The sequence below is a fragment of the Triticum urartu genome, chromosome 2 (assembly GCF_003073215.2).
Source record: "Triticum urartu cultivar G1812 chromosome 2, Tu2.1, whole genome shotgun sequence".
In the NCBI taxonomy this organism is placed as follows: domain Eukaryota; kingdom Viridiplantae; phylum Streptophyta; class Magnoliopsida; order Poales; family Poaceae; genus Triticum; species Triticum urartu.
Genome location: NC_053023.1, coordinates 19,218,872 through 19,244,695, shown reverse-complemented (window position 1 = coordinate 19,244,695; position 25,824 = coordinate 19,218,872). Strand labels below are relative to the sequence as shown.

The 25,824-nt window shown below is 44.9% G+C and overlaps 1 protein-coding gene across 1 annotated transcript; it reads right to left on the bottom strand.

Moving 5' to 3' along the window:
* Positions 1-22,100: 22,100 nt before the first annotated feature.
* Positions 22,101-22,484, bottom strand: LOC125540726 (defensin Tk-AMP-D1.1-like). Its single transcript, XM_048704304.1, has 2 exons — positions 22,424-22,484; positions 22,101-22,273 (listed from the first exon to the last, which is right to left on the bottom strand). The coding sequence occupies exons 1-2, from the start codon at positions 22,482-22,484 to the stop codon at positions 22,101-22,103; spliced, it is 234 nt and encodes a 77-aa protein (XP_048560261.1).
* Between the last annotated feature and the right edge of the window lie 3,340 nt (positions 22,485-25,824).

Genomic DNA, 25,824 nt, shown 5'->3' with positions numbered 1-25,824 from the left:
GCGACTGGTCCGCGCCCTCAACCGCAGTTTGCCATCAAGGGCAGATCTCCGCCGTCGCCCTTCCTTCCTCTCATTTTTTCTCCTCCCACACTCCTCTTTCTTTCCCAACCGGACCAAGCTCTTGGAGCCATGACCACCATCGGAACCTTCTTGGGCCGTCGTCGCCAACAGCACCGCTGCCGCGAGACGAGTTTCTGCAACAACATGCGAACAACCACTTATTGTAGTTTTTTTTATTGTTTCGGCAACAAGCCTTTTGTTTTAGAGGAAATGAGTGCAACACTACGTTTTGTTGCAAAGGGGTAACAACCAAGTTTATTTTGTATAGCAAAGATCCTGTTTCTGAAACATAGGCCATGTTTGAAAGAAAAAACGGTTCAACAGAAGCGCAACACGACTTGTGTTGCAAAACGCCGAGCGGAACACAAGCCTTGTTGCAATGGTTGATGCATGCTCACGGGAAGAAGATCAGACGGTTGTCGAGCTCGTGATCCTACGGCTACCGAGGCGGTGGATGTTTCTAAACATCACCTGGCCGAAACATAGCAGGCACCAAATCATATGTGTCAAAGGTGGTAACTCAAAACAAAGCTGCAGATTTTTGGCGCACCATTGGGCCTTCATGCCGGGCCTGCCACACCAGCGAACAATATGAGTATAACTCAATCCCAAATTGCCTCAAAAAAATAAACTCAGCCCCCAATAAATAATGCAAGAAACAGGATTTGAACCTGCGACCTCAAAGATTGATGTGGAGTCTAGTGTCCTACCAACAGGACTGCAAGCTTGATTGAACTTGGGGGTTAGATCCTACTTGATCCGTCCGGCAACCTACGTGTTAGCTTTTTTTTTAGGGGGATCCGTGTCAGGTAATGTGCCCAACAATATGGGCCTGAACCTGCGCTCCCTCACGAAAACCTTGCTATGGCCCATCTAATTGGCACAACAAGTATGTGGTGCACGATTACCAATTGATGAGACAGCTAATTGTTCACAGATCCAAAAGAAATGTTCACTTTCAAGTTTTGTTCCGTTTTTCAAAAAATGTTCCTGTTTTCAAACTTTATTCAAGATTTCAAGAAATATTCCCATTCTCAAAAAGTGTTCACAGATTGAAAAATGTTCGAGATTCCCAACAATGTTGGCGTTTTTACAAAAAAAAATCGAGGTTTCATTTTTTTCACGAATTTTAAAATGTGCATGTTTTCAAATTTCAAATAACTTTCCCGTTACCAAAAAATATTCATAGGTTCAAAACTGTTCGAATTTTTTTAAATGTGTTCAAAATTTGAAAATGACCGCGTTTCAAAAGATAATTCACTTTCTTCGACAAAAAAATACGTTCACATTTTTCATAAATGTCTTTTCAAATCTCGGTGTTGCAGTGCGTTCTTTACATATATTGCGCGTTAGCAAATCAACAACAACTTTTAGTTCTAGCGGCTAATAGTGTGCACTCTGTATTATGAGGTTGCGATTAAGCTCCTTCCTAGCACATTGCGGTTTCCTAATTTTTTCTATTGCGCACTAAAGAAAATATCCTGCTCGCTCGCCCCAGTGGGCCGGCCTAGCCGCGGGACTCCCTATATGACGCTTGCGTTCTAACTGTTGGACCTCTTCCACCACAACGCGCGCACCATCATCATGCTAAAAAAAAGGATTCCCACCTTTTGGTACTAATGCCATGAATATTTCGTTTAAATTGCACAACATGGCCGGACATGGAGTATGTGAGCTCGAGCTCCCATGCACCCTTTGCTACAGTAAACTTGGAAAACATATTTAAAAAGTTCAAAAAAATCTGAATTTTTTTGGCAACAAACATTGATGTGTGTTTCACATGCGTTCCATTTTGGTGATGAAATAACATTTGTGGAGGCCTCGGCAAAAAGATAAAATAATGCTTGAAAAAAACTGTTTTTGAAAGCATTTTGGAGCATTGATTTTGTTTTTTTACCGAGACCTGCACGAATGTCATTTTGTCATGAAATTTTGGATGCATGTGAAAAATACATCGATATTTGTTGTAAAAAAAATCAGTTTTTTATTTTTTTTAAATCGATTTTGCTGTAGCAAAGGGTGCATGTGAGTTCGAGCTCACAAGAGCACTTTTGCAGATTTCAAGACAAGTTAAATAGGTTGAACAACGTTCTTGGTGTGAGCTAATTAAGGTTGGGCATAGTGAGAGTAACTTAGTTAGAAACATAGCGCATTTCAAGACAAGTTTGATTATGTGACATGTAACTAATGAGGAGAGATGTGTTTAGAGTAACAAAATATGTTATCATAACATAACGCGACCCAAAGCGAGTCTACAATCTAATAAATGTAATCATTTATGATACTACTTCTATGTTACTTTGCAGTACTGAAAGGATCAATATGGTTGACTATGGGGTGAATAGGCAACTAGCAATTTTTAGCTCTTTTAAAAAATTAGGGTTAGCAACAAATAGTTTATCTAGACATGCAACTAGGTCTCCAACCTGTATGATGCTCTCAACAACAACAAACAACAACAAGTACACGAGCAAGCAAAAGATACAACACACTATTAGCTTGCAAAAAGTAAAGGTAAGAAGTAACCACAAGTGGAGTCGATGGAGACGAGGATGTGTCACCAAAGTTCCCTCCCTTTAGGGGGAGTTACGTCTCCGTTAGAGTGGTATGGAGGCACAAAACTCCTGAAGAAGCCACTAGGGCCACTGTATTCTCCTCACACCCTCACACAATGCAAAATGTCGTGATTTCATTAGTGGTGCTCTTGAAGGCTGCAACCAAACCTTTACAAACTAGGTTGGGGCAATCTCCACAACTTGGATGCTTAAATGACCGTCTTCAGTCTTTATCACCGAGGGGAATAAATGTCTTATGACATGATAGAATATCTGAAATGCTCAATGCACACGATTAGTCCGCAAATTGCATTGCCATTAATCTTCAAAACCAATAAGGGAGAAATATACCCTAACAGCTATGAATGGTAGTAACATAGACTAGTGCCATATGCATGCCACTAGTTTAAAACTCTAAGTTATTCCCCACTATGACTAGCCTAGGTATCCTTCACATGCAAGTGTTGTGTGGGAACATGTGTGCAAGAAGAAGTCGGCTTCACATTTGGCTACTGGGGTGGATATAGAGGAAAGAGGCTAAGAAGATGTCGTGTTGTTTGGGAATGGAATGGGTGCATGGTGGCATGTGTGCATGAAGAAGTCGGCTCGTGTTTGATTGTGGGTTCTGGAGAGGAAAACATGCTAAGAAGTTGTGGTGGAGGCTAAGAAGCTGTGGCGCTGTTTGTGAATGGAATTGGTGCATGGTGGCATGTGTGTATGAAGAAGTTGGCTCATGTTTGATTGTGGGTTTTGGATAGGCAAACATGCTAAGTTGCGGTGGAGGCTAAGAAGATGTGGTGCTATTTGAGAATGGAATTGGTGCGTAGTGGCATGTGTGCATGAAGAAGTTGGCCCGTCACTGGTGAAACTCCTCAAAATCATTCCCTTCGTACACAAATATAAGACATTTTAGACATTTCATTATGAACTGCATATGTACTTAAGTGAGTGAACAAATATACTAAAATGCATCTACATCCATCTCAACCAGAATAGAGTTTGAACGTCTTACACTATATTTTTTATGGAGGGAATATTATTTATTGCAGATCGAACGGATATTAGGGCTCGTATTTACCATTTGTTTTAATTATTTTAAAAAGACTAAAATAATTGTGCACGCAAACTGTTTTTCACTTTTATCAAATTTGGGGTTCCTACTTTTTTTCATTTACCGCCTAGGACTTCCCGCATTTCTACTAGATTGTTTTTGCTCCACATAATCCTTCCGCATCTTTTCCCCACCCTACGCTGCCATCTCCCCAACTCCCCACCTCCAGATCGGTTCCAATCTACACAGGCACCAGCCCACCCCATGCGCCGCCCATTCCCACATAGGACGCGGATGCAGCCTCACCCGATTGCTAATCTCCGCCGCCATCTCAGGCCTTCGCTGGCGACTTCCCGTTCTCACCCGTCATCGATCTTGCCAGTTGGAGCCCCATCAGCATTCGTCTTCCTCACCGTCGCCAAGCCGCGCTCCTCTATCTGAAGCTCTGCCGCATGTTGCATCGCTACACCGTCCACAAGCAGCTCTCGGCACCATCCAACATCTTCAGACTTCCGTCCAGTCAAGCAGGTGATTCCTTGAATCCCAACTCCCCTATAGTTTTAGCATTAGATCTGTGAAAGCAGCCTCCTTCATTTGGGGCCTGTTCGGTTCTTGGGGTTTGATTCCCAAAGGGGAATCAACACCTACGGTTTCAGGTTAACGCCTCCTACTACCCTATGTAATCTTCCCATCCACAGTCTGTTCGGTTACAGCAGGGATCAAAGGTGGTTTTGCAGTGAGAACGCTAAACTGTAACCATCCATGACTAGTAATTTGGTCACAGGTTGTCAGAATCGTGATTCTGTTATACGATTCTATGACTTTACGATCCAAACTAATCCCTATGATTCTACAATTTTAGTTAATAGAATCTACGTTTTTATGATCCTGATAGTGAAGATTCCACGATTTGTGATCCTACCATCAGAGCTCCGATCCGATTCAAAATCGCGATTCTGACAACCTTGACAGTGACACACTAATAACATGTCAAATGACATTTTTTCTGCACAAGAAACTACTGAACTATATGGTGGACAAGTTGCAGTCAGATGAAAAGCTAGTATGTAACCAAGAGCCACACACATTGCAGAGATATCATGATTTTAGTTAACTTGTAATACAAAATGATGCAATTTGTACAACCATGTTTTCACCCAACATTTTGTTCATATGATGCTCTCACATCTGAAATAGATGGCAGTAAACATAGTTCAAGCAACAGGTGCACGCAGACATGCAGACCACTCTAGTGAACCATTTGTTTCACTATATACAACGAATTCAATCATGCAATCTCAGTACACCACTGTAACATTCATAAATTCCTTTCTGAATTTCACAAATTTCTTTACTATACACACCTTATCTTTTTACCATATATCTAGATCCTTCTCTGTATAATTGTGTTTTCGAACACCTAGATCATACTCTGAAAAACTAATGGGCATTTATAATAGCCAAAGACCCTGAAGTGGTTATTAAGGAAACTGAATTAGTTTTGGAACATATAAATAAGGTATTTGGGCTGAACCTACAAAGAGACGACGATCCCCGATTGTTAGTACTATTACCTAAGAAAACAAAAGGTTGAATTTCCTGTGTTTCTTTTAGTTTCCTAGTATAGCTAATGTTGGAAAAATGGAGACATTCTATGTGGTTGCTCTATATTCCCTGCAAGCTAGTCAGAACATGGCTCAAGCAGTCAAGCTGTATGTATGCAGTTTTCTGCTACTTTCAGTTTTTTTCCTATTTGATCTCACATGGTTTATTTGTTTATTAGATAATGCACTACAATGCAAGACCTTGTTATACGTTTATATGCACAAGTTTCCTTCACTATCTTGTTGATTAATTTATGATTTTAACATGGTTTTCGCAAATATATAATGTCAAGGATAATGTACAAGATTTGAGAGACGAGCTGAGTACGATGCATTTGTTCATCAAGCAAAAATTCTCTGCAGAGAAATGGAGAAATAAAATTGTAACCGTGGGAAGTGATGAAGTTGGTATATAAACAACATCTCTTTCTGCAAAGATAAAAGTCTGAGTATTAGTACAATATTATCAAGTTCTTGTTTCAGGTTGATCTCAGCATAAGAGTTGTTGGCAGTGACCTACACATGAAGAATCACCTGACAATGTGCATGCTTCACAGAATGGTATGCAGGTGATGCAATAGTTTCTTCACTAGTAAGTTAGCGCTAGTTTTTTCTCATACTTAAAAACAATTGTTCATCATAAGTTGTAGGAATTGCATCCTAGCAGTTGTGCAAGAACCAAAGAGGGTTACACCAGATCCTCTTTACGACATGAACGCATCATTGCCAAGGTATCAAACAATGTCCGCGTGTACAGAAATTTCTGCTTTGTTATTAAACAATGACTATGTTTGTACAATTTTACTTGTAACTGAAGGGAACCTCAACTATAGACGCACACATTGAAAAGTTTGATAGGGCTAATCAAGGTGTAGAATCAACTTTACCAAGACGAGCAGTTCACTAGCCAGGTATATTCAAACCACAGATGAAAAGAAATGTGGTGTCCTGTTTTGTACAAGTAGGGTATTTGCCTGCTTCTGTCTTTTTGCAAGCAACATGATATCGTGATGGAAATAATTATTTCCAAGATTTTGGTAATACATGTGCTAATACTATTTATTTTCAAAGAACTGCTAATACTAGTTTCACAAAAAAATAAATGCCACTCATGAACTAGTAGCAGCAGTAGTAGCAGGTAACCCTAATGCAACAACAAAATGGGATAATCATGGAAATCCGGAGTACATGATAAGATGAGTTTGAATCTTTGTCATGGTAATAATATCACTGATGATCAATTGCACTATGTAATATCCTGGAGCTGGCATAGAAAAGAGTTCAGTTTAGAAGTGTCTATGGTACAACTAGGAACCAGATAGAATCAACATGTACATAATAAGTTTGATGATTTAGTGCATTTGTTATACATGATAAAGACTTGTAAATTATATTCCCTGATTAGTGTCTCTTTTCACCCGTGTTTTTACTGAAATAAGTGTGTTATTTCTTGAAATAATAAAGGAAAAATTGAAGTAATTCTTTTCGATGAACTCAAGGAAAAAAAGTTAAGTCGTGGACAAAGGAGCTTTAGTGAATAAAAATATAACATATGTGGTAGAGGAAACATGCTTGGAGAGCAATATGTTGGTGTTTTTGTTCGTCACAACATTTCAAATCTTTGAGATGGGAGACTGATTAGACAGTATGAAAGAAATCAATCCAGACAGTAAGGGATGCTATTGTTTATATTATTGCTTGGCCTCGATTACATGCAAGTCCACTTCCATACAAGCATCGGATATGCTCCAATTTCCATTAAGGTTTATCATTTATGAAGATTCTTTGTAGTTTTTTCAGGTCAAAATACCTAAGCCAATCGCTCCAACAATACTAGAAAAGATTCGTACTCCAACACGACCACAAGACATTGGTGTGGTACATCCCTTACAATTTATAGAATAACATTTCATTGTGGACTAGTCCAAAAGCTTATGTTCATGTAAACTGTTCTTTGTTCACTTTCTTTTTCAGGGTATGCTGCAGATGGATTAGTTTTTAAATGAACAAATATAATGAATTATGTATAGATTTTAGCTTCATAGGAAAACTTAGTTCTAGTCTGTAGGATTTTTTCTTAATTAATTATTTGTATTTTTCATATGAATGTCAAGATTTTTTCAGTTGTGAACTCCACAGATTTTTAAAAGATGTATTTGTTCCTACTAAATAGTCCACTGGATTTGCTACTGATGATGCTAATTGTGCGAATAGGATTGGTGATGTGGGCTGAGGCCTTCATATAATGACATTTGATCAGACTGCGTGTCATGATAAAGTAATCAAATTTGAAATGCTAAAACTCAAAATTGAAATAAACCAAATAATATTTAGTATAAAATAATTCATAGCGGGAGAAAAACTTATGTATATTTGGGAACGATTATAACGTCTCTACATAGCATGGATAAGCAACGGGCCCATGATGAAACCTGTATTCCTGCAGAGACGTGGATGAGCGTATGTAACATAACGTCTCAACATGTATAGAGACGATTTTGAACGTCTCAGTAGAACGTCTCATGTCATGTACACACGCTTAGCAAGCGTGTCTACATGTTTTGAGATGGTCCGCGGGACGACGCTCCAAGGATGCTTTACCAAATCGACTCTACTATTGCCTGGAGATTAAATAGCACGTCTCTAGCTATGGAATTTGACGTCTCTACATGCATATTTTCTTGTAGTGGGGGCGACGCCGCGGTCTCGGGGGCACGCGCGCGACGACGGGGAGAAGGGCGCGCGAGGAGGTCTGGCACGTCGGTGAGGGCGTCGGGGCAGTCCGGCTACCTTGCGGCGTCGATATGGTCGCGGCGCCATCGGGGGAGAGGAGAGATCGAAGGAACAAAGTGAATGAAAAACTGTTAAGTGTTGCTTATATAGACTCAGCATTGGTCCCGGTTCGTGGCACCAACCGGAACCAATGCACCCCTTTAGTCCCGGTTGGTGCCACCAACTGGGACCAAGGCATCAACCGGGACCAAGGCATCTTTTCAGCAACCCAAAGGGCGGGAAGCGGTGGCCTTTGGTCCCGGTTGTTGGCACCAACCGGGACTAAAGGGGGTGCATTGGTTCCGGTTGGTGCCATGAACCGGAACCAATGCACCCCTTTAGTCCCGGTTTGTGCCACGAACCGGGATCAAAGGCCTTGCACAGCCGGGTGGTGGTGGGAGTTTAGTCCCACCTCGCTAGTCGAGAGGGGCGCGCAGTGGTTTATAAGCCCCACTGTCGCATCCCTTTCGAGCCCCATTGCAGGCTTACGGGTCTAATTGTGATTGTTGTGCCTGATGGGCCTTCTGCAGGCCTGAATTCTGGCCCATTGATGGGTTTCTAGTCGTATTCAGGCTGTGATGGCCTAGTAGGTGGCAATTTTTTTATTTTTTATTTTTTGCTTTATTTCTTTATTTTGTTTCTACTTACAACAAAATAATTATTTATTTTATTTTATTTTGTTTCTAATTACTTATTTATTTTATTTTATGATAATTATTTTTGCTATTAAAGTTTCTAACAAAAGAAGTTCTTTATGAAAATTCTTTTTGCTTTTAATGATTTTGAACAGAAAATACTTTGATAATTTTAGTTGCATCAATTTTATATAATTTTAGTTTCATAAATTTTAGAGGTTGCTTATAATGTTTTGAACAGAAAATACTTTGATATTTTTAGTTTCATAAAATTTATTTATGTTATTAAATTTTATTTTATTTTGTTTCTACTTATATATTTTATTAAAGTTTATATTATTTTGTTTCAAATTACTTATTTGTTTTATTTTATGATAATTCTTTTGACTGAAAGACCCTGAAATTCGTTATTTTTCATCCATTTACTTATTATTTTGAGCTATAAGACTCTGAAATTGAAAAGCAATACAAATGAACTCTGAAAAGGTGGAAAGTTGGCATGGTATCATCATTTCACCCACATAGCATGTGCAAGAAATTAGAGAGGCTTACCGCAAAAACTGGATGCACTTCGTGTACAAAATGCACAATCTCTTTCGAAGTATCAGGGTTTCATACGGAAACTCGTCCGTTACAAAGGGATTTCATTTTTTCAACTTATTTGAAATCCATACTTTTTCTGTGTTCAAAGTTCACCATTCAAATCCACATCATCAATTTTCAATCCTTTCTTACTTCATTTGTTATTTTTCATACATTTACTGATTGAGCTATAAGACCCTGAAATTGAAAAATACTACAAATGAACTCTGAAAAGGTTGAAAGTTGGCATGGTATCATCATTTCACTCACATAGCATGTGCAAGAAAGTAAAGAGGCTTACGGCAAAAAATAGATGCAGTTCGTGTATAAAATGCATCATTCAAAGCTACATCATCAATTTAGTACATATAGCTCTCATGGATAGATAAGTGACCAAATTAATAGAAGTTCATCATCACATTAAAAAAAAGTACATACATAATTCTCATTGAACAACATATAGCTCTCCAAAGCATATAGTTAAATCATACATTGAAACTATGTAAAACCTTTCAATGCAACAATAAATGCGATCATAATCACAACCAAGGTAAAAATTGATCCAACGGCATAATGATACAAAGCCTCGGTATGAATGGCATATTTTCTAATCTTTCTCATCTTCAACCGCATTGCATCCATCTTGATCTTGTGATCATCGACGACATCCGCAACATGCAACTCCAATATCATCTTCTCCTCCTCAATTTTTTCTATTTTTTCCTTCAAGTAATTGTTTTCTTCTTCAACTAAATTTAACCTCTCGACAATAGGGTCGGTTGGAATTTCCGATTCAACTACCTCCTACATAAATAAAATCTATGTCAACTTGATGGGCATAATTGTCATAAACAATAAATGAAACAAATAGTTATAAAAGATAATATATACCACATCCGAATCATAGCCAGGACGAGGGCCGACGGGGGCGGATACCAAAACCATCGCACTATATAAGCACAAGCAATAATAAAAGTAAGAAAATTAGAAAAGTATCTATCTAAAATAAGAATTTTTTTTCTTTCAGAAGAAGATAAGAGGCTCACCATAGTGGTGCAGGCGACGAGATCGGCGCGGGCGAGCGACGGCGGTGAAGACAGGGACGGGACGGGACGGACCGCTAAACCTAGACAAATCTCGGGGAAAATGGAGCTTGGAGGTCGAGCTTCGAGAGGAGAAAGCTTAACAAGCGTGGCTTGGGCATTTCATCGAACACCTCGTGTGCATAGGAGGTGAGCTAGAGCACCCAAATGCCCTCTCCTCGCCGGCCAGAAAAAACAGAGCACTGTGGAGTGCTCTGCTGCAGCGACGGGGTATATATAGGCAACTCATTTGTCCCGGTTCACAGCTGGAACCGGGACTAAAGCCCAGCCTTCTGTCCCGGTTCGAGCCAAGAACCGAGACCAATGTTTGTGGGCCAGGAGCGAGGCCCATTGGTCCCGGTTCGTGCCTGGAATCAGGACAAATGGGTCCATACGAACCGGGACCAATGCCCATGAGGCCCCGGCCGGCCCCCTGGGCTCACGAACCGAGAGGAATGCATCCATTGGTCCCGGTTTGTGGAAGAACCGAGACTAATGGGCTGGCCAGGCCCGAACGAAAGCCCCTTTTTCTACTAGTGATGTTTCTTCTTTAAGCTAGTTTTGGTGGTGATTGGATAGCGGTAATGACTATGATGATTATTAGCTAGTCTTGTTGGTGATGATATGATGCAAGAGTTTTTATATTAATATGATGATGATGATGATTTATTATATCACCTATGAAAGAACCGCGGATTAGTTTCAACTGGATGGATCCTGGCTAAGTGATCAAGTAATATGGATTATCCATATTACTTGATTACTTAAGATTCATCCACTTAAAATTAATCCACGGTTCTTTCACCTAGTGATTTAATAACTCATTATAATGTAAAAACAATTTCTAAATTAAATGGAAAACACATAATTAAAGGAAAAATAAATAATAAAACCAAAACCACCAAACCTTTTAGTACCGGTTGGTGTTATAAACCGGTACTAAAGGTCTCCATGCCCCCGGCGCTCGCTCGTGCCACGTGGTGGCCCTTTAGTGGCGGTTCGTGCTGCAATCGATGGAACCAGAGAATTCCGGCAAATAAACCACTTAATGTTGTCGATCGATCATGCTAGCTGCATATTTGATCTTGCTAGTGGCGAAGATCTACACACAAGAGCAGTATACGACTGTATGCCAACCTGCCAACACCCTATAAATATCACAATTCCACCACATTGGGAAAACATCCAACTTAGATGAATATTAAACACAATTAAGCAAGGTACTTCAGGTTCGATCCAAGAATATAACAAGTCATTCATCCTTTCAATCCCCTTCGTTATAGTTTGTAGCTTTTCCATAAGACCATTCACACAATTTTTAGTTTCTTTCCCACGCAGATCTATACCACGACTTGTGAAGCATGAAGGCAGCTACAGTCCTTGTGTTCTTCCTACTGGTGATTACATCCCCTGCTACTGCTCCGGCGAGGAAGTTGGCTGGAGATGATGGGCATCAGACAGATGAAATGGTGAAGAAGTCCGGGGTGAACGTACCTGACGGAAAGCTACGTTCTGACGACGGTGACCATACCTACAAAAGGAAGAAATTGTTGGAACCGCAGCCCTTTAGCTATCTCTCCTTTCGCTCGAACGAACGCCCCAATCTTTTTCTTCTTTAAAGTGGCTATATGGCTACACACGGCTTATATCGACACCGTGCCCTGGCAATAGACCGGCTGGGATCAATACAGAAGGAGGGGCTTTTTATACCGGGCTGCCCACACATGCTAGCACACGTAAGCACGCAAGCCCCGGCCACCACTAGCACGCACAGCCGGCTCACCCACTAACTAACTCATCACGCACACACGACCCGGCCGTTCATGTAGCTAACAAACAGCTAACTACATGCACGCCACATTCAGCTGATTGATCCGCAGGCTCGGGCCACGCATGACGCGGCCAGCCTACAACAAATCATCAACAACCTTCGACTCGACCTGAGCTAAATCTATACGACAGACACGAACGCGAGCATGGACTCACGCACCATCAGGACACACACCCTAGTCACGGTGAGGAGCTGTGATTTATTCCTAACAATCTTCCCTTAAATCACGATCTTGCCGTCGCCAGAGTTGTTGTAGCTCTTGTTATTGTTGTCATCACAGCCGTGACCTAGCTTATGGACCCGACCCGGCGCATCGACGCCGGTCGCACCGCCACAGACCCGACCTGGCACACTAACACCGGTCGCACCGTGCTCCGTCACGACCCCGGCGACATACGCCGAGCTTCTTCTCCGCCGGCGACACATGCTTGGCGTCCCTCTGTGTCCTGCACGTCCCGCACGCACCCGACGTGCCCGACGAGTACGATCGCACCAGTGCGTCCCGCACGTCCCGCGCGCACCCGACGCGGCCCCGAAGCGTCCCGTGCGCACCCATAACACGCACCGATCGCGCCCGGCTCGCCACCGCGGCTTATTGCCCTACACCGCCGCGGCCTCCATGCCGCCATGCAGTGCCTCCACGCCGCCACGCCGTGCTGCGCCACCGCGCCACCACGCAGCGCCTCCGCGGCCTCCTCAACGTGCCGCCGCAGCCACCGCGGCCTCCTCGCCACGCCGCACACCTTCATAGACCGACACACGGCCCGGAGCTTCACCGCGCAGCCGCCGGCGAACGCCGCCACCGCCGGCACGCCTTCGGCAAGGGGACGACACCCAAGATGAACCAGCTCATGATACCAATTGTTGGAACCGCAGCCCTCTAGCTACCTCTCCTTTCACTCGAACGAAGATGGAAGAAAAAGAACAGTGGACACAAGATTTCCCGGCCGGCGCACGAACGCCGCCACGGGCGCACGAACGCCCCAATCCTTTTCTTCCTTACAATGACTACATGGCTACACACGGCTCATACTGACACCGTGCCCCGGCAACAGACCGGCTGGGATCAATACAGAAGGAGGAGCTTTTTATACCGGGCTGCCCACACATGCTAGCACACGTACGCACGCAAGCCCCGGCCACCACTAGCACGTACAGTCGGCTCACCCACTAACTAACTCACCACGCACACACAACCCGGCCGTTCATGTAGCTAACAAACAGCTAACTACATCACATTCAGCTGATTGATCCGTAGGCTCCGGCCACGCACGGCGCGGCCATCCTACAACGAATCATCAACAACCTCCGACTAGACCTGGACTAAACCTATACGATAGACACGAACGCGAGCATGGACTCACGCACCATCGGGACACACATCCTAGTCACGGCGACGAGTTGTGATTTATTCCTAACAGAAATACCCTTGCAACTCCGGATGGCAACCGGGACGAAACCCATCGGGTTTTGCCTTCCCAAACCCATCCGCACGAGAAAATCGCAAACTCGTTCCCGTCCCCATCACCGTGCGCGGGGCTACTTTTCCGCCCGTCCCCTAAGCCCATCGGGTTTCAGGGAAACCGTGGGGACCCACGAGAAAATTAAAATATTTAAACAAACATAGTGGCGACAAAGAATAACATTTTGACAGCAAAATAAGCACATTTCAGCAGCATAACTAGAGCAAATTTTAACAAAAAACAACCCGACTTCGGACGTGAAGAGGCCACCATTGAGTTCGTCACCGGTGGCGACGCCCTTTCTCCAGATCAGACCGGCGGCAGGGGAGAAGACGTGGAGGGAGGAGGCTCGCCGGCACAGATCGTGGTCGGTGGATCTTGCAAGATGGGATCGAGCCAGGCGGTGGCTGGGGTCCTAGGTTTAGGGTTAAGTATTATGTGGGAGAGAGAGATGAGGGCTTGAGTGAGGGGGAAAGGAGCGGGCGATACTGGCTGTTTTGCCTTCGACGCGGGGGGGGGGGGGGGGGGGGGGGGGGGGGGGCTCGGTAGTTTTGGATTGGGCCGCGCAGGAGCACTGGTTGGTAAAAAAATGTATTTTGCCGGGTTTCGGGTTCGGGGACTACCGAAACGGGTGCAAACCCACGAAACGTGTCAGGTTGTATAATGTGCCCAACAACAGCCCCGCGGGGTTGAAAAGACGCCCATCCCCGTCCCCTAATAGAGTAAAAACCCGAGGGGACACGGGTTTAGGGGGCCCATTGCCATCTTGACCTGCAACTGAGGTTTGAAAAGCGTGCTTACAGTTGGTCGTGGCTCAGTAAAGAATTATCTGTGCCAATGACATCCGAAAGTACTTAAGTGAAAGGTTTATATATACATGAATAAACAAATCGTTGCTTTACAAGAAAAAGGTCATTTCTCGATGAACCGAGAAAAAAGTAGTCTTCCGTTAAAGTATACTATACATGAAAGTACTAGTATAATTAACTGGCAATTATTGTGCCAGAAAGGATATAATTAGCATGTGTATAATATCCTTGCATTCGTAAATGCATGATGTATTATGTGTACATTTAGATTGTATATGTATTATGAATATCTTTGGAATGTACAGTCCGAACTTGTGGCACATGGGTGCTGCTGCACCCGATATGCAAAAATAATTTAGTAACTTGAAAAGATAAAAAAAATCATGAAAATTTCTGGAAACGTGTATACCAGATGTTGTACCCGTATAAAAAATTTCCGAAGAAGTACCTTCCAGCGTATTGTGCGTGACGAAAACAAAAATCAAGACGATGAGACCGCAGATCACCGTCTAGACTGCCGACCGGAGGCTGCGCCATTACTGGAATCCCATGTCGTCTGCCCGCTCTGTGATCAAGACGCTGAGACCGCAGATCATCTCGTTGTCGGTGCGTCCTCGCCCGCGAAGTCTGGCACTCCACACTCTCCCGATGAGGCCTTGCCAACTTCTCCCCGACCCCGGAGGACCCTAATTGACTGGTGGTCGTCATCCTGCATGCTGGTCCCACCGCATGCCAGGAAAGGTTTCGGTTCCATCGTGCTGCTCACCGTCTAGATGTTTTGGAAGGAGAGAAACAGTCGCGTCTTCGAGCGCTCTGCCGTAGTAGCTAGCGAGCTCTGTAGGCTCGCCGCCGCCGAGGCAGAGTTGTGGATGCTCTATGGGGCATCAGGGTTGAGTCGTATCTGGCGATAGCTAGCTTAATGTTGCCCTGGGCACTGTACTGTATCGTACGCTGATCATGCGAGCCCGGGCATGAGCATCATGGCCATCGTATGCCGATGTTTGTAGCTACTCTGTAGTATTTCTTTTCTGCCCTACATTAATAGACCGACACACAAGCCTTTTGCGTGTTCCAACAAAAATCGAAAATCAAGACTATGCAAGTTACTGTTCATTAGTTTTGTACAAGAAAAATTGTTTGTTTTTGGCCTGAGGTCAATGGAAGTTTATTCATGTGCTAAACTTTTTATACGGATACAAAAGTAGGTCAACTTTGTTTCAGAAATAGTTACGGAATTTTCTGGCTTTTTCTGTAAGTAATAAATTATTGTTTTCCTTATCAGGTGCACCGGCGACCGAGTGCATCAGGGTATTACCCTTGGATTGGATATGTATTATGTACGAAGATGATTGTCAATTCGTATTATAATCTAAAATTACACAGCCACTCAAGATTGCACAGGGCCCGCCTAAAATAGATTGGGGTTTTCTATGCCCTTTCTAGGTCACACGTCGGATTGGGTTGGATTACCGATCGCTAATCATCTAGCTCTCCGCCGCCAGTGACTCGCGCTCTGCCGCCGTTCTCTAGCGGCTGCCCTCCGTCGACGACCTCGGTCGTCGGTGATGAGGGGGTCGCCTGATCCACGCGCGTGGATTGTTTTATGCTAAAGTAGCTTAGTTTTGTAGGCTAATCATCGTCTTGGCTTCGACGACAACGATGGCGGTGATGAATAAAATTTCTTCTGATCCTACTCCGATGGGACGATTGGTCCTATCGTCGGGGATGGATTTGGAATCCTGTCTATTCAAGCAAGGAAGGTGTGGCGACGGCGGCATCCTCGTGGTGAACATGGATCCTCGGGCTTCGCCATTGCGATGGCGTCTGTTCCAGCGTCGGCGCAGAGGTTGGGAGGTAGTACAGGAGCGGATGCAGATTGTAGTCCGCATCAAAGACATTTGAAAGACGGAACGTGTGCTGGGTTCGTGGTTGATCGATGGCAGGTGTGGTTTCCTCTCCTTCGGCGTCTTAGTTGTGGTGGGGTGTCAGATTTGAATTCGATGGCGTGTTCGGGGTGTTTCCCCGGTCTGATTCGTTCAACGGCAATGACTTCACTTTTGGGGAGCCACCTTGGAGGTCCGCAAAAGTTGCATATCAGCGATAGAGCCGCGTCGAGCTCGGGTGAGTAGGTGATCCGTCATTCTATTCTTTGGTGACTGTTGTGGTGGTGCCGGAGGCAGGTGATGGACGTTGGTTTTAAATTCAGAGATGTTCTACTATCTTCTCAGTTTTGTCATGTCGGTCTTTCCATGACTTGTACTTTGATCTTTATCATATGAATGAGACACATATGGCCATGCAAAAAAAAATCTGGCCTAAAATTACAAGAAAAATAAGCTTGGCTTTCACGTGGTTTATTTAGAGTATCCGATAGAAGATGTAGATGCAAAAATACCTAATTTTTGCATCTCCGAGGCCCCAAAATCCCTCTCCAACAGATGATGTAGATGCAAATTTTTTTACCTCACCACCTCCCGTAGATTTAAAATACAATACCTTGCCTTGCAAATTTGCATCACTGGGTGCAGGACATATAAAACGACCACCTGCGTGCCAATCGTCAACCGTTGTTCATTTCATTTGCCCCACCCCATTTTTCTTCCTCCTGCCACCGCACGATTCGGTGGCCGCCTGCCGCAGTGCGCCCCTGCCGCCCCGCGATCTGGCCGCCGCCCACCGCTTGATTTGACTCCGCAGTCGTCTCCACCATCGGTGCAGCCTCCGCCATAGCCTCAACCTCCCCCGCACCGCCACGTCGCCTTCACGTCGTCACCTCAACCTTCCCCGCACCGCCATTGCCAACCACCACCGCGTCGATGCCCCGCCGTCGCCTCTGCCTCCCCTGCCCCGTCGTCGCCTCAGCCTCCCCTGCCCCGCCGTCGGCAACGACCACTGTGTCGCCGCTCCGTTGTTCGCCAACCACCACTGCCCCCCCCCCCCCCCCTTGCTATGTCGTCGCCATGCCACCGAAGATGACCCCGAAGAGAAGGACGGGGCTCTTCGGTGTGAGGGTGAAGCCCTCCGGCAAATATTATGGTTGGGAATATCCCCATACAAGTGTTGCCAATATTAATGGTCACTGGCTAGACATATACCAAATAGGCCTAGAATAGTGTAAGGGTGGGAATGCTTGCATTATTATGGTTGATTTGGCTATGTAGAAATTACATTGTTCTTAATGGCAAAAATCCTACTCCTATGCAGGTTATTTACCTTATAAGCACTGGCTTCATATATGGTCTATATTAAACGGAGTATCAATCATTGTTCAATGTTGTTTGTATGATGAAATGGATGGCTGTTCCACCACCTCCTTCGACATGGCCATATATAGTGTCGGTCCTATATGACCTTACTGTTGTCGATATGTCATATTTTTTCGTTGTGTCAGACTGGTTATGTTGACTGTATGTATCTTAGCTACGCGGAGGCCGGGCGTTGCTTATCATGCTTTGTATCCGTTTGATGCTACATTTTAAGTTAATAAAACATCATTTTATAATAATAAAAACTAGATAATTGCTACATTGCATTAATCCATGATATAGATATTTTGATGTCCAGATGCATGCAACGAGAAGACCGTAGTAGTACTCGAGATAATGCTCGTTGCCGTCACAATGCAATGTAACAGTGCCCCTAACTACAAGTTGCTATGTATGTATAGGTAGGCAAGTGAAGACTCACAGATATTTCATCAGTCCATCACCTGTCATTTCTGCAATCGATGGAACCAAAGAATTCCCGCAAATAAACCACTTCATATTGTCTGTCGATCATGCTAGTTGCATATCTGATCTTCCTAGTGGCGAACATCTGCACACAAGAGAAATATACGGCTGTTTGCCAAGTTGCCAACCCCCTATAAATATCACAACTCCACCGCATTGAGAAAACATTCAACTTAGATCAAGATTAAACACAATCAAGCAAGGTACTTCATGTTCGATCCAAGCACATAACTAGTTATCCACCCTCTGAATCCCCCTTTGTGATAATTTGTAGCTTTTCCATTATCCCATTTCCTCAATTTTTAGTTTCTTTCCCACTCAGATTGGCACCACCACTGTGAAGCATGAAGGCAGCTACAGTCCTTGTCTTGGTCCTACTGGTGATTACATACTCTGCTGCTGCAGCTCCGGCGCGGAAGTTGGCAGGAGATAACGGGCAGCAGACAGGCGAAATGGTGACGAAGACGGAGGTGAACGTACTAAACGGGAGGACAGGTTCTGGCGACGGTGAGCATAACTGCCGAATGAGCTGGTTCGTCCCCGCTTCTTGCAAACCAGGTCCGTAAAAACCTGCTTATAAATCGTCATGGTTAAATGGAGAACTCTGTGAGCCAACGACGAATCAAGAAGTACTGCAGGGAATGGTTTATATATGAATAAAGAGACCGATGGTCTACAAGAAAAAGGCAGTCTATTTTAGGTTATACTAGTATAATTGGCAGTTGTACTGCCAGAAACATGGATGTAATTAGCAGGTATAATATACTATCCTCGCAGCCATAAAAGCATGGTATGTTCATGTATACCTTCGGATTGTATATGTATTATGAATTACTGTATATGTATACCTTTGGACTGTATATGTATACCTTTGGACTTTATATGTATTATGCACAAAGATAACTATCAATTCATAGTAGAATTGTAGGGCAACTCAATATTGCACAGGACCAGCCTAAACATTACAGTCAAAAGTAATACATGTTGGTTTTCGCCATTAATTTACTGGACAACTCTCTTCTACTTATATTGAATGTCAGAGCTCCTGCCCTTGTTTTAGCAAAAGGAAAAAGGTATTATCGGAATGTCTATGAAATATGTCTACTGCACTCCTCGCAGGTTCGTATGTAGCCTCGAGCACTTCAAAATCACTAGCTAAAATTGTTGTACTATGAAATTAATGTAAGTGCATTTCCAAAATCTGACAAATGTGATCATTTATATAACTTAGAGATGTGTTTTTTGTATTACAGAAAAGTGATCATATCTTCTTCTGGAATTTCTTGCATGTACGTACCTACATTAATATTCACCAATGCTCTCATTCCCCAACAAAAAAAGAAAAGAAAAACCCTAGCCCCAAGACAACCTCTCATCCTTGTCCCTGCAGTTTCCAGCAGTCTCCCTCGCCTCGGACAGTAGGTATCGGCGCCGGAGACGGGGAAGACCATGAATCTTTGCGCTCGCTTGGAGCTTCGCTCTAGTTTCTCAGGTGTTTTGTGTCCTCAAGTCGTTCATTCAGGTGGTGGAGAGACGACATCAAAATAGAATAACTAAACACCAGATCATTTTGTTATCTAAGAAAATGAATATCGAAAAAGGCTTCCACCATGCTTTATATATAAAGCAAAGTCCAACAACAACCCAGTACAAACGCACGCCACCACACACACACATTCAAGGCAGGATACATAAACGCTGAGCGCAGCAACACGACCCCCAAACACTACAAGAGCAACCTGGGACTTCAACAGTGACCACGCCACCGTGAAGAAATGCAGTCACATACGACGAACCGTGAGCTGACAGTGCCTTCAGAAAGGATACGACACCGAAGCGCCGCCACCGCCCGATCCGAGGATCAGAGTTTCCTCAGGAGCCACACGACGGGCAATGAGAGCCGCTATAACGCCTTCAAGAAGGGCACAAGCAACGTCACCGGCGGTCCGTCCGAAGATAAAGCAGGTTTTCACCCCGGCCAACACTCACCGCCACCGAACGCCACACCCTAGTGACCACACCGCCCACACGGCCATGGCCGCCGGGCAGTACCGAGCGACGGGCTCTGCCAAAGAGCACCACGCTACCACCACCAGGGCCGCCGCCCCGGCATCCAAGACCTCGACAATAGCTCACTCGATACCCGTCACTACCCCAACCGAAAAGACGAGCGGACCCCGTGGCAAACTAGCCTCCATCGACTCATCCTGCCGCATCAAGTGCGAGACGAGCACGGTCCTGCTGTCGGATGTGAGACGGGTGTGGTCCTGCTGCCGGGCGCGAGACGAGCACAGTCTTGCTACCGGGCGCGAGACGAGCTCGGTCTTGCTGCCCTAGCATGAGACTAACGATGGGCCACAACTGGGAGAAGGCCATTCCTACAATGGGAATAACACCCGGACGACGAGGAGATAGATCGAAGGCCGATACAAGCGGCCTACGTACGAGCTGACGCCAGGGCATACCAGCCGCCGTCATAGCCAACTTGCTAAGCCGCCGTGGAGCCACCCATGGCCGGAGCAGCAGCCACACCGGGCCACTGCCCAACCTGCACCATCCGGCAAGCTCCAAGCGTTGGAGCCACCGGGCACGCACCTTCGCCACCAGACAGCCACTCCAGACGCCATCACCAAGCTGCCCGGACCGACCCCGGTCCGCACCGCCACCAACGCCACCACGCCGCTGCTACGTCTGCCCAGCGGCAAGGAAGAAGCCGCCGACCGCCGCCCAAGCCACCCACAGCCCACGCCACCCGCCGTGGTGGCCGCCAGATCTAGGTCATCCCGCGACATGAGCTGAAGCAAGACCACCAGATCGGGCACCACCCCCGCAACCCACCACCACCTGGAGACACGCACACACCCATTGGAAGGGAGGCCGCCTCATGCCACCATGGCAGTCGCCGCATCAGATCTGAGCAGGGCGAACCCTAGCAGACCCGACCGAAGGGGCAGGCAGAGCACGCACAACCCCGCTGCCGTGCAGCCGCCACGCCGCCAACACGCACCTGCGCCACAGCTGCATCCACGTGCCGCCATGCCCTGCACCAACATGGCGCCTCCACCCAGCGGCCATGTCCCGCGCCACCGCCAGCCGAGGGATGAGGAAGGACTACCGCCGACGCCGCCGCCTGCCGGGCTTCGCTCGGCCGTGCCCTCTGGCAGCGGCGAGGGGGGAGGGAGGAAGGGGGCGGCGACAAAGGGGAGGTTTTCAAAGAAATTGAATAAGAGATGTCAAGTGGTTATAATAACAAATAGATGTTCTGTATCTTTACAAATAGACAGATGATTTTTTTTCTCTTGTATTTTCATGCATAAAAAACCCGTGTTCAGAAATTCTCTTTGTAAAGGAAATATCCAATGTTAGCAAAAGGACTCTTCATTGTACAGGGAAAGTCACTGTAGATCCTAGTGTCCGTATTTTAACATACAGATCAATTCTGAATTAATTTTATACATGGAGCGGAAAGGAAATGCGGGCGGTTGGATGTGCACCCAAAAACGAGACAGGCTTTCGTAAACCTTGGGGCATTGCACCCACAATGAACAGTAAAGTCTGAGTGCAATTTAAGAAATCTCAAACAGCATATACATATGGTAATATAAAAGGAGGTTTCTTATAGTTGTCATTACGACAAGAAATCAAATTTATCGGCAATAAAAACTGAAATAACCTAGAGAAAAAGGGAACAGAAATACACATATAATAGAATACAATGAACACTTGCATGCTTGGACCATACATCTTCTAACTTGTTGAAAGAAATAAAATTATATCCTTCATAGTAACTGAAGAAAGAACATCGCGACGCCGTGAACCTGAAGTATGTCAGAGGCGTGCACGGCAAATCGATGTGACTCAGACCATCCTGAGAACAGATCTATGGGTATTTACGATCATTGCCATCCACGTTTTATCAGTCTAGCTAGCATGGTTTGGTGCAAATGCACTTCCTCTTCAAGCCGGAGCACTTGCCGCTGGTGAAGCCCTCGGTAAGGCAAATGTTGGCACAGTTTGTGCCAACCATGCATATCCCCTTGAACCGAGTGCTATCCGTCTCGCACACCCTCGCCTCCTCCGCGTACGCCGGCGCCACCTCTGAACACAACACGTCGATTGCCCGTCATTATTTTGAAACATAAATCATTAGGTAGCATGCATATTGATTCGTATGAGCATAGATTTGATACACACCAGAAAGAAATATATTAGCAGATAATAAACCATAAAACGTGCCTAGTTGCTTACCCATGGTGACAACCAGCAGCAGGAGGAGGACGGCCGGGAAGAACTTGTGTGATGACGCCATTATTGGTAGGTGGTAAAAGGGTTAAAGGGGGATGTGAACTACACTTCCTTAGGGCTGGGAAAAACTGAGTGACGGATTAGAAACCCAGTGCGAGCATGAGGTTATATACGAACGCCAACAGCAGCATCCATGGAATTGCGTTATTGAGCACCACCACAAGGCTTGTATGTGCAGAACCACACAGCACCGACGTCATGCAAGTAGATGCATTCAGCACCAGACATATGTAACTAACTGCTATTATTAGGAGTAAACCAGGGCCATACAATTGCCAAATGTACTCTATCATAAACGTACCACTTTTTCATAGAAATCAATAGTGCTGAAACCTGAAAATGAGGTTGTTTGTTCTACTGGTGGTGTTCGGTGGCAAAATTAAAAAGGTGCAACATGTTTTTTTCTTTTTTGAGAAATCACCGGGGTTTCCCCTACCTGAATATATTATTCAAGTTTTGCAATCCATCGTTTGACAGATTACAATAGTGAATTACATAAGCTCGTGTAAGCGTGATAAGAGGTACGAACGCCACAAGGAGGCGACCTGCTTTTCTTCAGCTTCTTCATCGGGTGAATTGATAGCATTAGATCTCAAATGGCGAGCCTGAGAGTGGTAATGCTGTGGTGGTTCTCATGACTGAATGTCATGGCATTTCGAGAAGCCAAAATCTTCCACAAAATAATCAGAAGCATTGTGTGCCATATCCTTGGGTCGACAGTAGCAGGAAGGTAGCAGTTCCAGAGACCGTGGAACGCTGAGTGAGCGGGCTTGAGATGAAGATGTCTGCAATGTCCTCGCCTTCAAAACAGCATCTGGAATAAATGGTATCAGCAGCAATGTGCTGGTGCAACAAGTTAGCCTTGGAGTTCAGTTATCCATGAAAGAGCAGCCATGCAAAGTTCTTCACCCTGTCGGCCACTCGAGAGGACTACATCATCTTCCCGCATGGTTAGATCATAGGCAGCTATGGTTGATAAATGAATACCACCGAGGAGGAAGCGCTTATCTGGATATGTGACGGCTGGAAGTCCCGCAACAACGACAAATGGAACCCAACTCGGTAGCAGCAGTAGACCGAAATTCAAAACGGTAGCCACCCTAGCTAGGGGCAGTGTAGTGTGAGAATGTAGACAGGGGAACAGTACTGCTAGTGGTTTATGGTGCAGCCAAGTATCGAGCAAGAAGTAAGCGTTAGTGCCAGCCTTTGTTAAGACAAAGATGATGGATTGTAGAGCTGGCATTTGCTCCACAATGGATGGAAGTTGCTCCGTGATAAAAAAAAGACTAAGCACCGGATTAATGGTTGACGATTATGATCAAACGTGAGATGTCCGAACCAAACACATGGATGCGTGTTATGGTTGTCCGAATTCAATATTGTAGCCACTTATCCTTTTTACTTTTTTATCTAAACAAAAGATCTTGCTCATAACTAATATACAAATAAAAAAATGCAGATAAGGTACACGGTCATGAAACACTTTATTGTGTAATTTCATTTATATTATGGGAGTTCATGCGTCTAACATATACAATGTAAAAAAAATATGTTTGCTTCCACTTATTTTTAATTCTTTTGTATCAGAAAGAAATCAATCAGCCACAAAAGCAAAGAAATTTTGTTCTAATCAAAAATTGTGAACACTACTTAGAGAGCATCGGGAAAAAAAATCCAGCTACTACAAATAGATGATAAAATGGCCAGATCATTCACGTTCTTACCCTTTTGAAGCATATTGGTAATTCTTTTGTATCATATTGTAGATATCCACCCTATACACGCAGTTAGCAATTATGTGGCAATGAAAGTGAAACAACGGAATAGAACGGGGAAATAGCTCTTGTGCGACGTCTTTGAGATGAATTGGATGAGGAGTGACGTAGTTGACGAAAATACCTCTGGTGCGACGTTTTTCTAGCCAACAATAGCTCCAATGCGACATGGCCCTGTTTAACCATGAAATGCAAAACACAAGGGGTTAGTGGTTTGAGTTATGACACGCGGGACCCATCAGTTATCCACATGAATGTGGGACCCACAACTTACTCACATGCGTGCGGGAGCCACAACTTATCCACATAAGCATGCCCGGGTACTGACCCAAGCCATCCATGAGCCCGAGCCAGCGCACCCCCCATTGCCAGCCCTGTTGGGGAACACAGTAATTTCAAAAAAAATCGTGATGCATAGCAACGAGAGGGGAAGAGTGTTGTCCACGTACCCTCGTAGACCGTAAGCGGAAGCGCTATGACAACACGGTTGATGTAGTCGTACGTCTTCACGATCCGACCGATCCTAGTACAAAAAGTATGGCACCTCCGCAATCTGCACACGTTCGGCTCGGTGACGTCCCATGAACTTACGATCCAGCAGAGTGTCGAGGGAGAGCTTTGTCAGCACGACGACGTGATGACGATGATGATGAAGCTACCGGCGCAGGGCTTCGCCCAAGCACTGCAACGATATGACCGAGGTGGAAATCTATGGAGGGGGGGGGGGTACCGCACACGGCTAAGGGATCAATTATCAACTTGTGTGTCTATGGGGTGCCCTCTGGCCACATATATAAAGGATGGAGGGAAGAGGCCAGCCCTCATAGGGCCTGCCCAAAGTGTGGAGTCCTACTAGGACTCCCTTGTCCTAGTAGGATTCCACCTCCACATGGAATAGGAAAAAGGGAAGGGAGAAGGAGAAGGAACGAAGGGGGCGCCCCCTTTGCCTTGTCCAATTCGGACGAGTCCATGGGGAAGGGGCGCGGCCACCCTTGAGGCCTTTCTCTCCTTTCCTGTATGGCCCATTAAGAGCAACTCTAGCAGACCCCGCATCCGGCCGGCCCGCAAAACGCGTTTGCAGTTCGCGGAAAAACGGCTTTGCAGGCGGCGCGGATGGCCGCAGATGCAGACCCCGCATAACGAACCTGTAAAAAGGATATTCGTGAAATATGCTCTTTTACGGGTCGGTTTTGCGGGGTCTGATCGGGCGCAACTCCTCCCGACACCGAAAACCTAAATTTGCACCTTAATTTGATCCAACATAATGCATTTTTTTGGCTTTTTCAACAATATTGGATACATAGACATTACCAAATCTTTGCTAGAATAGCAAGACCAAAGAAAATAAGAACCACAAGCATGCATTTTAGAAGATGTCCAACTTCCATAACTGCTCCCACTAGTTGGATTAATATCTTCTCCATGCATTCATTGTTGATCTGTGGATTCTTGATTTTGCATTCTTCTTTCTTCATCTTTGGTTCGAAAGAAGTAGACGTTGCTTCCCCTCTAGTTGCACATGCACCCGATTCATTGCCTTCGATTCTACTAACGAGTGCACGAACATCT

What these genes read in the sequence shown, in the direction of transcription:
- LOC125540726 (XM_048704304.1), bottom strand. Translation starts at nt 22,484, where the DNA reads ATGGCGTCATCACACAAGTTCTTCCCGGCCGTCCTCCTCCTGCTGCTG. An exon ending in GCTGCTGGTTGTCACCATGG is followed by an intron (nt 22,274 to 22,423) that starts GTAAGCAACTAG and finishes TGTTGTGTTCAG; the next exon opens with AGGTGGCGCCGGCGTACGCG.